At 32.1% G+C, this 13,795-nt stretch overlaps 1 protein-coding gene across 4 annotated transcripts; it reads left to right on the top strand.

Annotated features, from left to right (window-relative positions):
* The first annotated feature begins 7,798 nt into the window (after window positions 1-7,798).
* Window positions 7,799-13,727, top strand: LOC105139289 (uncharacterized). 4 transcript variants are annotated; one of them, XM_011045675.1, is made up of 6 exons: window positions 7,799-8,169; window positions 8,828-8,942; window positions 9,410-10,072; window positions 10,312-10,411; window positions 11,791-11,854; window positions 13,336-13,727. In XM_011045675.1, exons 1-5 carry the CDS (start codon window positions 8,087-8,089, stop codon window positions 11,814-11,816), a joined length of 987 nt encoding a protein of 328 aa, XP_011043977.1. In that variant the 5' UTR covers window positions 7,799-8,086; the 3' UTR covers window positions 11,817-11,854; window positions 13,336-13,727. The 4 variants fall into 4 exon arrangements, with proteins under 4 accessions (XP_011043977.1, XP_011043975.1, XP_011043976.1 ...); XM_011045673.1 differs by having other exon boundaries at window positions 7,800-8,169; window positions 10,300-10,411; window positions 13,426-13,727; XM_011045674.1 differs by lacking the exon at window positions 13,336-13,727 and adding an exon at window positions 12,047-12,437 and having other exon boundaries at window positions 7,800-8,169; window positions 10,300-10,411.
* Window positions 13,728-13,795: the final 68 nt, after the last annotated feature.

Below are 13,795 nucleotides of genomic sequence, written 5' to 3'. Positions count from 1 at the left end.
ATATGTATATATATATATATATATATATATATATATATATAACATGTTTAAAGCTTATTGTTAACAGAGAATATTATTAATTCATTTTTTATTTTATTTTTATCATTAAAATATATAAAATCATGAATGTATGACTTTAAAGGTCAACAAGTTTTTCTTATACATTTAAAAAGGTTTATGATTTTGATGCCTACATCCTTATAGAGCTCAAGTTGATCTCAAGATCATTACATATTCAATTATTCCACTGGTGAGTAAAGATTATCACTTTAAATTTCTCGCTTCTAAATCTGTAAGGGTATGATTAACTTTTTTTCAATGGCTTGTAATATGTATTTTCATGTAATAATCTTCTTTCATTAACAAAATGGGTGGGACTTGTTCATTTTTATTACTTGTTTATAATTCCGGGGGCCAATAATAGAGACAAATAACTTAAAAATAATTGACTTATTGAGCTTAATTTAATCAAGCCCAAGGTGGGCTTATCTAGGTTTGGTTGGACCAAACACAATGGTCAAATTGAAGCCAAAACTTGGGCTTAACCAAACTAAACCTAAACTAGGTTTGGTTAACCGAGCCCAAGGTTGGGCTCACTTGGGTTTGGTTGGATCAAACCCAAGTTAGGTTCGATCAATCGAGCCTATTGTTGGGCTTAGTTTGGGCTGGTTCAAACCAAACCTAAATCTAGAGAAAATTAGGCCCTACATAATTAGTTGAATCTTAACCATAAAAAACTAAAACATGAAGAAAATTTAAACATGTTGTTAACTTGGTGAAAAATAACATGAAGACATATTGGAGATAAAATGGAGAATAACACCATTAAATTTTATATAGTAGACATAAACTTTAGAGATATATCTTATTAGAGATTCTGGAGACTTATAAACAACATAGGAGAATTTAATTGAAGTACATCTTCAAATTGTCAAACTGAACCCAACGAGTCATTTCTCTTTAGGTTATTTGTCTTCATTATTTACCTTTTAAGATTATAAACAAATGATTAAAGTGAAGAAGTTCAATTTATTTTATTGATGAAAAGAAGATCATCATATGATTTCATCAAACCTATGTTGAACATCAATTAATGCATTATACTTATCTTTAACAATCTTATCTAATTTTGCAATTTTTCTATTGCATTCGTCCACCACTCTTTTATACTCAATTTCCAATGCACGAATGGAATCAAGATCAATATTAAATTGATATCTCTTTTGACGCGTGAGGTTATAAAAGGTCTTCAAGGTTTTGATTTTCTCTTGAGCTTTGCTCTAACTCGCCTTAAAAACGTTAATCTCACTTTAGGCATTTATCAATAAACTATATATATTTAGCTCATTTATTCCTTCCATCTCCTTAAAATATTTGATTAAACTTGAAAATTCTAATGGAAAAAAAATCATATGTCAGTATTGGAGCAGATATAGAGGATAACAAGGAAAGTAGGATTATGTTTTTATCATAAAGATATATGTTACTTGGCTTTTAATTTGGGTAGACAAATCACTTCTATCAAATTTCTCCATATCCCAAGGGAACTAGGACATCTTAGTAAAAATATGTATGGCTCTACCATGGTGATCCAAAGCTAAAGGTTTTCATTGAATATGAAGATCGTAACTGCTTTCTCTCAATAATCATAGTTTATCATGAAGTAAGCTAGTTTCCTCTCATAGTAAGAGAAAATAACATGAAACCAGAAGTAGCATCAACATTACAATGTCCTGCATTAAGCAAATAAGCATTCACTAATGATGATGATGTAGAACTATTTGAAGGAGATTTTGAGCTATACTCTTCCTTGATTTTCATGAGCCATTTACAAGATTGCATGAAAGATACAATATGAAAAGACAAGAAATAATGAGTATTCATACTATATAATTTTTTTTTCTTTAAAGATGACCTTCCAGCTAACAGAAGTACTTTTATCTTATATGGGTTTAAAAAGTGATGTTATCTTTACTAGCTACATTTCAAATTGAGAAATGCCCTATTATATTATCCAAGGAGGTCAGTGATCCCCTATAGCTAATCATTATCTTCTCGTATCTTCATCTTTTTACTGACAAGGATTTACTTTTAAAAATATCATTTAAGGGTTTTAGTTCTTACTTCTAGTAAAAGTGTAAAACCAAGCCATCTATTTTCTACCCTTCAAAGAACCTGATAAAGTAAAACAATACTTAAATAGTTTTATAATAAGAACTTAAACTATAAGTTTTACATAGTTATCAAAAGATGCTGGTGATATTCACCCACTTAGACGCAACTGACTCTCATATAAGTTGTAAGACTTAAACACCTCTTTGATAAAGCCATACAAAGGTAATGAATATCTAAATTTAAGTAATAATAAAATCTTCAACTCCCTATTAGGAACATCAAGTGCTCTATTTATCCTTTCATAAGAGAAATGAGCCCTAACATTATACCTTATTGTCATTCTTGTATTTATTCTAATAATATCAGTGAGGGTAATTGTATTCACATATGAGTTTCTAGTTTAGATGGTTTAGATTATTTAATATCTGAAAGATGGATGCCTACCACCATTTTGGGAAGTCCCAACTCCAGTAACATTATTAGCAGTATAGGAAGGACTAAATTTGCTATTTTTGCTGGTATAAGAATCTTTTTTACCAAAATTACCCTTAAGCAAAGAATTCATCTTCTTTGATATATTGCAAATGAGAAGAAAAAAGAAAGAGAAAAAGTGATCCTGACCTAGTTTTTCAAAGTAAAAATCTCATACTCGAAAACAAGAACCAAATAGCTTATTTAGGAATGTTTGAGGATTGATCATATGATAATGTCTTTGGTCCTTTTTTTCTTCATTTTTCATTGTCGACCCCTACACAAGTAATGTACATTATTGATATGTCAAGACAAGTGTTCACTCTTAGTTACACGGGTTCATCTCACAAGTGAAGTGTCTACCCATCAACAACTTTTACATATTTATGTGGCAAGCATTATTTTGTTCAAGGAGGACCGTGACTTGGCATGTATTATCAGATATCGAAAAATCATCACTCACATTATAATACGATATGTGCAATTCATTTTTTTAACAAAATGTTAAAAAATTAACTAAATGTATATGATGATATGAGCTGGAGAAAAAAAAAGGATTTAGCATAGGTTTGAGTTAAGCTCATGGGTTGGGTTTGACTCCTTTAGGATCGGTTTGACCACAGTTTAACATCGCATAATAAAGGGTTCATTTTGACCCTAGTTAAATCGAAGCCAACCAAGCCTACATTTGGACTTGGTTTGATTCTTTTTAAACTTGGTTTGTTCCTGCTCAACCCAAACCTAACCAAGTCTGCATTGGGTTTGGTTTGACTGTGGTCAAACCTAGCTCCATATGGGATTCGGTTTGACTCTGGCCAAACTAAACCCAACCAAAACCATATTAGGCTCAGTCTTACTTTTTTTGAACTTGGCTTTACCCTAGTCAAACGGAGCCCAATCAAACCCATATTGGGCTTGGTTTGACCATGGTCACAACTAGTCTAACATGGGGTTTGGTTTAACCCTGGTCAAATTGAATTTGATTGAGCTTATATTAGGCTCAATTTGACTCTTTTTAGACTTGGTTCAATCGAACAACTCAGTCTTCTTCTTCTCTTTCCTCCCTTTCTCTTTCCTATTTCTTTCTAGTTTATTATTATTCATATCAACCACTCATCATATGTCCAAAATGATATCACATTGTGTAGACTATACCTTTATATACGCTTTACTAGTGTCATTCAACTATTACATAGTAAAGCATGCATGTGAAGAGGTATGCTTGTTTCAGTTATCTATAATTTAGAATGAGATAGTCCTGATATTTTTTTTCTGGGGTAAGCTATACAAACAAAGTAAAATGAAGAAGAAGGAGGTTAATATTCTTATTCACAATAATATACATGTAATTACTCTTTTTATATTTTTCTTTAAAAAACAAGAAACACCCTTCAAACACATCACTAACTTAGCTATTAGGTGTTATTTTACAAATAACACTCATATCTACAACCCAATACTATTTTACAAATAACGATCATATCTACAACCCAATATTATCCATAAGCAAAGCCTAAGTCCAAGTAGAGTTTTTATGAGCTATTAAATATATTTTATTATAGCTTGTTATTGGACTTGTAGTCCTGCCCCGCACAACAAAGCCATTGTAATTTTATTTTTGTGCAGTTCATGTTTTATAGATTGCTTTGTACGTGTTTTCTAAATTGGCTCGATTTTGATATCTCTTTCTTTGATATTTTAAATTTACTTGTAAAATTAAGAGGTTTCAAACTTAGAGAATATAAAAAAAGCTCTTAAAAACCTCTACCAAACCTTTAGGTAGTGTTTGTTTAAAAGGTTGCATTTGCGTTTTGTTTAAAACACACATGCAATCTTTTTGGTAAAGTAACAACATAGTTTATTGTTTATGAATCCCACTGTATTTTTGCATTCGAAATGCAAGGGAAACAAAAGCAAGTAATTGTTGCTTCTTCGCATTGTTTAAACTAATTGCATTGTTCATTGAACAATGCAATTAGCATGAACAACGTAGTATTTTTCACTGTTCACCGAATAGTGTAGCCAGCTCCACTATTCTGGTTGGATCGGGTCTGGTCCAAAGTTTAACATGCATTGAACCTGGTCTGACCCAGTAAAATAAAAAATATTTTTTATAGTACTTAACATTATTCAATGACACTACATACATTAGACATAGATCGCTCGATGACGTAGTATTTATAGAATTTGATCGCTATCAATTTTGTTTCTGATTATATTTTACTTGATGTTGTTGTGCGCTTAAGAACCCAAAAAACTGTAGTTCTTGTCGGATGTATTTCATACGTGATGGAATTGTATATAGTTTAATGGAATGATAAAAATATTTTATATAAAATATTATTTATTTCATGATGTAATAATAATCGTTAAACCTATAATATTTAAATTAAAAACCATCAATATTAATATATATATATTTTAAATTATTTTATAATCTCAATTTCAAAAACATTATTAACTAAATATATTAAATTATTTTTTATTTTATTTTAATTTTAATTATAGTTTTAACCAAATATATATAAATATTAAATCAATTTTAATTATTTTTTTTATAAAATAATTTTTTTAAAATTATAAATACAATAACAATCACAATACTCAATCACAATACTAAATATATTTTTAATAGCGCAATGAAAAGTCTTGGCGACACAGTTCTTGCCAACAGGTAAAGATTTCCCTGATCAGCATTTAGCTCGGGACGTCTTCCATGGAGCAAGCTGTTTCCGTTTTAAATAATACTGACAGGCTTTTATGCCATACTGATCATGACGCATGAATCTTGTAGTCTTACAATAAGAGCTCAAGGTTCAATGGTCTTTTGGTGTCTGATATCTCAATCAATCACATTTTTTTATTTTTTTATTTATATTTTTTTATAATTAATGAAGCATGAGATCTGAGTCATCTGATTTTGGTTGTGGCGTTTTATTCAATGCTATTATTTGTGAGCCTTTTATTCTCCCCTTCTCAGCACCACTGAGAGTGCACCTCACCTTTATGTACTGTTTGCCTTCTGTGGTCTTAGAGAGGGCAAGCTCATTCTTTGCATTTAGATGTGTGGCTGATATTATTTCAAGACTACTTTTACATAGAAAAATTAAATCTGATCCTGAGCATGTTGAGGTGTCTTTTTGACAATGGATGAGAAAAATTACATAGAAAAATTAAATCTGATCCTGAGTATGTTGAGGTGTGTTTTCGATAATGGATGAGAAAAATTTTTAAAGTAATTTTTATTTAAAAATATATTAAAATAATTTTTTTTAGTTTAAAAAATTTATTTTTAATATTAACACACATAAATAATAATAAAAATATTAAAAAATAAATTCTAAAAATATAGTTGAACCACGCTCACAAATACCGTCCTATTCATGCTCAAAAGAATTGAAAGAGTTTATTAAATCTTTCATGGTTATGTGTAAATCCTTGTATTGAACATTTTATAAAATAAAAAATGTATTTTTAACTGTGTTTATTTCTTGTATAATAATTTACAAAAATAAAATTAATTAATGTAAAGTATTTTATAATTAATTTTTAAATTCAATTTATTCATTAATTAAGAATATTTTAAACTCATTAAAATTTATAAAATACTAATCAATTCACAATATTATTCTATTATCTTTACCATTGTCTCCGTCGTCATCACCACCTGGCATCGTTGTTTACACCACCCCTACCTGACTCCACAAGCACCATCATTATTAATTCATCGTTATAACTCATAGTGTCATTAAAAGATATTTTACAGAAAATAAACGCCCCTTGAGTTATAAGAGATCATCTGAACGATGCTTTAAATACAAAAAAAAAGAAAAGAATTTTCCTCAAGTTAAATTAGCAACCGACAAAATCAAGAAATAGAAACCACTGCCACCTCAAATCATGTTTAATTAACCCAAACGTGGTCTTGGTTGGTGCCGACAAATCAACCCCATAAGGGAATAAAAACAGGAACCAACCAAGACCACCAGCTGCCACCATGGGGGCCTGCGCTCGTCTTTTCTAGGCCAAATATTTACTCTTTTCTTCGGATTTTATAACAAAATAAATAAATAAATAAATTCAACAGTTTTTATAAAAATGTTTTTTATTAAAAATAATATTTTTTATATCAACTCTTAAAAAATGTTTATATCTTCCCTATTTCTCATTAATATTATTACTTCCTTCACTAACCATAATTAACAGTTCCTTTCACGTCGTTTATATCCCTTGAAATTAGGGATTGACAGATTGTTAATGTGATTAAAGTGGAAATTGTGGCCAAAAGAATAATTAAACAGAGAATATTAATCCACGTGAGCAAGTGTAGGCTGGCCGATGACAAAGAATGCACTGGCTTATAGCTAATGGGCAGCCCACCACCGCCTCCATCTCCCTGTCCTGTCCGTTACCGCCGTTCTTCCATTTCTTTAAATCTTCTTATTTTATTGCTGCAAACAATAATAATAATAATAATAATAAAAAACAAAATACCTAATCTCCAAACAGAGCCCGCCAGCGAAGTGTCTTGGTTATTACATTGTTTTCTTTAGAAAATATATATCAAGATAATTTTTTATTTTTAATACTAATATATTAAAATTATAAAAAAATATTTTTTATAAGAAATATATTCTTAAAAGACATTAAAAAATAAAAGTTATTATAATTATAAATACTCACAAAAATTTTCAACAGATCAAATAATTAAAAAAACTCTTTAAACGGGTAGATGGACAAGCAATAATAAGTATTATAAATAACAAACAATTCATTAGATAAAATAATTACATATTTTAATTGAAAAAATTAACATTTGATTTATTTTTATAATTCAAATCTAGTTAACTTGTAATGTTATAACTTACTAATGAAAAATAAGATATTTAAATGATATTAGTATTTATGAAGTTTAATTTGGATAAAAATAAAATTTAATGCCTCTAAAACGTGTAAAGAAAATATTACTATCAATTATAAATAATAATAATAAAAAAAACAGTAGTATCTATTTTATGAAGAAAAAAGAAAGAAACTATGAAGAGCAGATAGAACCACTTACATTTATTCCAGTTTTTTAATAGAAACGAGTAAAATGAGAGTGAAAAAATAATAAAAATAAATTAAATAATAGCATAATCGTTTATATAGCAGAGCACGAGCACGCACGCCCAGGAAGAAATGGAGGCATATTTTGTTTTTTTTGTTTTTTTTTAAAAAAAACCTTTAAAAGAGAGAGAAGATAACAGGTGAAAGAAAGAGACGTTTTAGCAAACTCTCTCTCTCATTCCTTCTGTTTGCTTTCTCTCTCTTTCATTCTTAGCACGGAAGAGAGGAGAGAAGCCAGAAGAGAGAGAGGAAGCAAAAGGAAAGCATTATCTGTCCAAGAAAAAACAGAAAAGAAAAAACAAAGCATATTTGTTGATTTCTGGTTTCTTTATTTGTGGTTGAAAGGATTTGGAATTGCTTTTGTTTTTTTGTTGAATTTGAAGTGAAGAAGATGATGGTAGCAAACAGTTTCGATCTATGGCAAAAGGATGCTTTCTTTTCTGCTGCAGAGGAGGTTCAGGAATCTGCTGATGCGTACGTTTTGCATTTCTCTTCAATTCATGCTTTACATTCTGTATGCAGTTCGGTACAAGAATTTGGCAGCTGGGCTTGTTTGATTTCTCCATTTTTATGGGGCTTCGTTATGATTTGGGTGTGACTGAATTTTCTTGAATTGGGTTTTGCATGCTGCACACTGATGTTTATGATATGCTTTGCTTGTGAGGTTTTCAAGACCTGTATTTATTGCTTTGTTTTAGAAGGTTTGTCTAGTGGATCTTGGGTTTGTTTTCTGGTTGGAATTTCTGCTTAAGTGATGGAGTGTGTTTTTACATGTGTTATGATGTCAAGTTCTTCAATTTAAAGTTTGGCATAAAATACGAGGACTTGTGCATTAGCTTTTCTATTTTCAGGTCCTGATGATATGAAGTAAGAAGGAAATGTGTGGTTTGTTTAGCAGTGCATGACTATATCTGCCTATCTTGGTAGTAGTTGATTTTCCAGGATCATGAAATCTACTGTGTAATTCTCGCGCTGCAAACTTGACAATTATACGGGTTTTCTGTTGAAGGCAGGGAGCTGTATATTCTAGGAAATCAGCAAGTTATTCTTGTGCTGCAAATTTGATAGTTATTCGTAGACTTTTAGTGAATTGAAATTTGAGGTTTTTATTGGTTGTTTTGGTGTTTGGCAGAATGGAGTCAGCATATAGAGTGTGGACAAGAGAGAAGAGAGAGGGATCAGAACCAGAGGATTTGGATGAACTATCCAGAGAGCTCCAAACTGCTTTAGGAACTGCCAAGTGGCAGGTATAATTTCACATCTTGAATCTTTAATTTTTTTACATATTTCCCTAAATTCATTTATTTAAACTGCTTATCAGTTTATTGAACGTTGCTTATAGTTTCTGTTTGTGAACTTCACATGATTGGTCTGTAAGAAACATCAGGTGAAGGAAATACTATTGTCAATTCTATGTTTGCTATTTTTTACATTTCTGACAATTGAAAAGCAAGCGCCAAGTCATCCAACTTTGAATCCCTAGGATATTATGCTCTTTGCTAAATTTCACTTATCATCATTATTAATCAAAATATTTTCCCCCTTTTACCGCAATCTCTAGCCAACCAATCTGAGCTGAGCATAAAGAAATCAATATAGGTTGTGATTTCAATTCTTATAGGTGGCTCATTTTATTTTATTTTTTGTAAATGGTTCTCTTCTTTTTTCCTCTCTCTTATTCCCTTGTATCATTGATCTATGAACTCTAAAACAGTTGGAAGAGTTTGAGAGGGCTGTTTGGTTGAGCCATGGACATCGTTCTGATGATATCACAGCATCTAGGCATAAACAATTTGTCGCAGCTATTGAAAGTCAAATATCTCGTGTTGAAGCGGCACTAAGGGAAGCTTTTCGTGGGGAAGGAAAGCAACCTCTTCGATGGGTGAATCTGGATAAAGAAGAATGTGATGATTTAGCGATGTTTCTATCTGGAACTGTCCAAATTCCACAGATTGTGAAAGATGATTGCACCACACTAAGATCTCCCATGAAAGGTTCTCTTGGGGAGAACCATCATAAGAGAAGAAATTTGGACCATAACACGAGTGCCAACTGTAGTGGAGGTGCTTCGGATGAAAATGAATTCATTACTAATAAGAAAAATGAGCATATTATAGATATAGAAGAGAAAGAAAATCTTGGAATGAGGGATGACATAATCTGTCAAGTTGATAAAACAATTGGCTCAAGGAGAACATGGAGTTCACCAAATTTTGGTGCTTTGAAAATTGTGATTGCTCAGGACGATGGACAAAGGGATAAAGTGATGTCAAGTGTTGAGGCCACTCCTAAAGAAAAAGGGTACAAACCTTTCTTCTGGAAGCAAAGGTGTGGAGAACATTCTCGGGCAAAGGGATCGATTACTTTGTTCAATAAGGTAAAATAGTTATTTGCTTATGGGATGTGAAAATGGATGTTATCTGTCTGAAATAAAGATGACCCTTTAGTAAAAAAGAAAAAGGGCAAGGATGATCTCTCATACTGTTGTCAACCTAAATAGATCAATACCTGTACAATTGTCAAGATCTGTAGTTTTCTATGGTTGCAGATCATCATGTTTTGGTACCTTTCCAGGAGATCTTATAAAATTTTAACCTTTGGCAGCTCTTTGGTCAGGCAGGTGGTCTCCAAAGGCAATTGCAACCTCCACTGCACCTGCAGTTCAGCTGTTCCATCCAACTTACTCTTGCTTTAATGCTCAGCATTTTCTTAATTGGTAAGCTCTTGATTCTTTTGAACTCCATGCACTCTTTTGGTTGAAAATTGATTGTCAGCCATCACTCTCTTTGTTCTCCCCTCCTGCTCTCTGGTCAAAGCACAAAGCCAGCAATTGGTACTGGACACTTAATTTGAGCCCACTGATCAATATATGGGAATGATTTGGTATAATGGACACAGCTGAACAAGTATGTACACCAGGAAGCTGGGTAGTTAAATGCAATTTACTGGCTTAATGATGTCATATTGAACTAGGCAGATATTTCATTTTTACTTTTAGCCTTCTCAGAAGACTTGGTTCCATTAATTTAAAATCATTAGCTTCTTGGAACTATCATTTGTTGGTTATGTTTGGATATTTAGCATATCCAAAAGCAATTTCTGCACAGCATGCTGTCTGGCTATTAGATCAACAAATGCTTACAGACAATGCTATAATGATACCATGTCTTCATTGATCAAGCAACTACCAACGGCCTTGTCCTCATGCCATCATTTTATGGTGGAATTCCTTTAATTGTTTGGATTATCTTATTGAAAATGCATTTCAAGTTACAAGGTTAAGCTTGAAAGTCCTTGCTGTGAAATATGATATCCAACATCTAGGATGTACCGTTTTTAACATCTCATTGGAATGTGTCTACTTCTATGTAATTTCTTAACCAGCATTGTCAAATCCAAAATTTCTGAAGCTCATCTTCTGTCAGACAAGCATTCAATCTTTTAGATAGTAGGAGCTCTTTCTCATCAATTTGGTCCCCGCACATGACAAGGGATTTCTTTCTTTGATCAGTGTGAAATATCTGATTATTCTGTCAACTTTGCTAGGTCATTTGTAATTTTTACATTATTTTAGCTCTATAAAAGAACCTACTTTGGAAGTATTTACTTTGCATTGAAACCCTGACCATTACCATTTTGACATTTCCTACTTCACACGTGTCTGGACAAGATTTTGGTCTTGTGAAATATTTATTTTTGCTCAAGGGAGCATTTTAAATAACCGTGTTTGAAAGGCATCTAGGTGCAAGACATGAAGCAAAATTGAATGAAATGTTACCATCATAGCCGCCTCTTTTGTTAGAAAGCAGAAAGGAAAAGGGAACAGAACATCATGGAAACACCTGCAATTCATGCATTTAGGTGTAAAAAATCCATCCTTTGATTGATATGGATCACTGGATCACTTGTCCCTCCCTTATTTTGTTACTTGAGGTTTAGCCATTCTTCTATTTGTGAAGGAAAGAGCTTGGAAATTTGTGTGCCTGTCTTTTTATGATAGAGAGAACTGTTGCAATTGATTTTTTTTATTGCCTATACTCGAGTCCTTGTTAAACATTAAACCGATCAAGGTTATTAATTTTACTCTCTCTGCAGTGCCTTTTCTAGTTTATTCAGCTTGAGAAGAGGTTGTTTTCACTGCTCATTGTCGAGGTGAAAGGTAATTCTATTGCTTGTTATTGTAATGGCCTATGAGCTCTTCTTATGAGATTATAATGAAAATATAAAACTGATGTAATGGCATTTACTTGTTGGCGGATGATAATAATATTCCACAATGCCAACTCTGAGAGAAAATGATGACAATTTACCATGAAACACTGACATTGTGACTTTGAATGTTTACTTGCAGTTCTTATTTCGGAAATAAGACAATTGTTACAAGGAATTTTGGTCCCCTTTTTTTCAGCGACTTGTCATCTTGACCCATATTCCACTCTGAAACTTGTGATGATCATTTATGTAAACAAAATTGGAAGTCTTGATGCTTCTGTATTTTTGCACTCAATTTCATGCTTTTGTAGGCTCCAACTAACCCATATTAGGTAAAGAGCTGAAATGTGCTGCCATTGACATTGCTTTTACACAAAAGTCTTTTGATATGGGGGCATATTGTAATTCTTGTACCCCTGGAACGTGAATCTTTTGCAGCTACTATCTCTCCTCTTGAAACTTGTATAGCATAAGATCTATTCATGTTTATAAAAGTCTATTTCTATAGCAAAACAGAAGTTTCAAATTGAGGAACAGTAGAGCAATTGATAGTTTCAAATTGGTAGCCCATTTTGCTTTTAGACATGCAGTAGAAACCAGTCTCTCAGAGTCATGGATTTATCAGTATTATTCATGTGGCTTAGGGCAACAAGTTTTCATTGTTGTGTGCTGCTACAATGGGCTAGTCATCCCTTCATACAGATGCTTAGGAATGACTTTGCAACATCAAGCTATTTATGAACGCTGATAATGATTTCAAGTAAAGTCCTGCGTTAATTTGGAACTGCTATTAGGGCTTCCCAGTCAACTCCAATTCTATTGTTCTTTAATAAATATATATAAAAATAGAAGTCCGTTGCCTTGCCCAGCTTAAAGTCCACTCGAAATGCATTGTTGAGTCCTGAGAATTGGTCCAATCAAAATGAGGTTCTTAGAGGGAGGTTGGAGACTATAAGTGTTGGTATTTCCCCAAAACACTTCGCAATAGTATTTGATATTGTCTGTGAATGTGAATCTTGAACAGTTGACTGAGATTCTGGTGAGATTATTTTTTAAAGTGTTTTTTATTTGAAAATATATTAAAAAAAATTATTTTTTCTTTTTATTTTTAATATCACCATATCAAAAATATTAAAAAAAAAACTAAGCTTTTTCAAAAAGAAAAAAAAAAGGAAAAAGTACGGTCCAGATGTTAATTAGTTTAATTGTCAGATGTTAAAAGAGACTTGTAAACCTCCTCTTTCATAATCTGCAGTCATATGTTTTCTTCCTGTAGTCAGAATGTGATGGCATAACATTTGAGTGAGACATCATTTCAATTAAATTCACATCTTACAGAGATTTCCCATCATGAAATGATTATACCACAACACTGATAATTCCCTTTCCTATGAATGGCATAATTGAAAGGATTCATGTTGCGTGCAGGTACTGAATTTCTTTCTAGAGTGTAGACAGTAAGCAGTAAGGACGAAGATAACAGTTGTCAACATCGTCGATGTTGTTTTTGAAATTCAGGGCCAGGTAAATCTACCTCTATGAAACACGAGTAGCAGCAGCAGGATGGAGTGTTAATTTAGATTCCATAGCCATAGAAAATTTGCATGTACTCACTCATGTAGTCTCAAATGTGCTCCTAAGAATATTTGGTAGTTCACACAAATCCAAATTATATGTAAACTGAATTTACAACGGAAGGATTGCCAATCATGACATTGTCGAGGGACCAAATGCATGACTCTTGATGTAGCAGTCCTAACCATTTTATACATGTAAAAATGTCATGTGCTCTATATCCAGTAATAATCTGTACCGAGTAACTACTACTCTACACTCTAGGCTGAACCGCTGAAGTGCGGATCATATCTAGGCTGTTTCAGGTCAAGTG

Source organism: Populus euphratica, unplaced genomic scaffold, assembly GCF_000495115.2.
Source record: "Populus euphratica unplaced genomic scaffold, PopEup_1.0 scaffold141.1, whole genome shotgun sequence".
Lineage (NCBI taxonomy): Eukaryota > Viridiplantae > Streptophyta > Magnoliopsida > Malpighiales > Salicaceae > Populus > Populus euphratica.
This window is presented reverse-complemented; position numbering and strand designations above follow the sequence as displayed.

Coding starts and splice junctions, on each gene's coding strand:
- LOC105139289 (XM_011045673.1), top strand. CDS start 8,087: ATGATGGTAGCAAACAGTTTCGATCTATGGCAAAAGGATGCTTTCTTT. Junction 8,170..8,827: donor GTTCAGGAATCTGCTGATGC/GTACGTTTTGCA, acceptor GGTGTTTGGCAG/AATGGAGTCAGCATATAGAG. Junction 10,073..10,299: donor CGATTACTTTGTTCAATAAG/GTAAAATAGTTA, acceptor AACCTTTGGCAG/CTCTTTGGTCAGGCAGGTGG.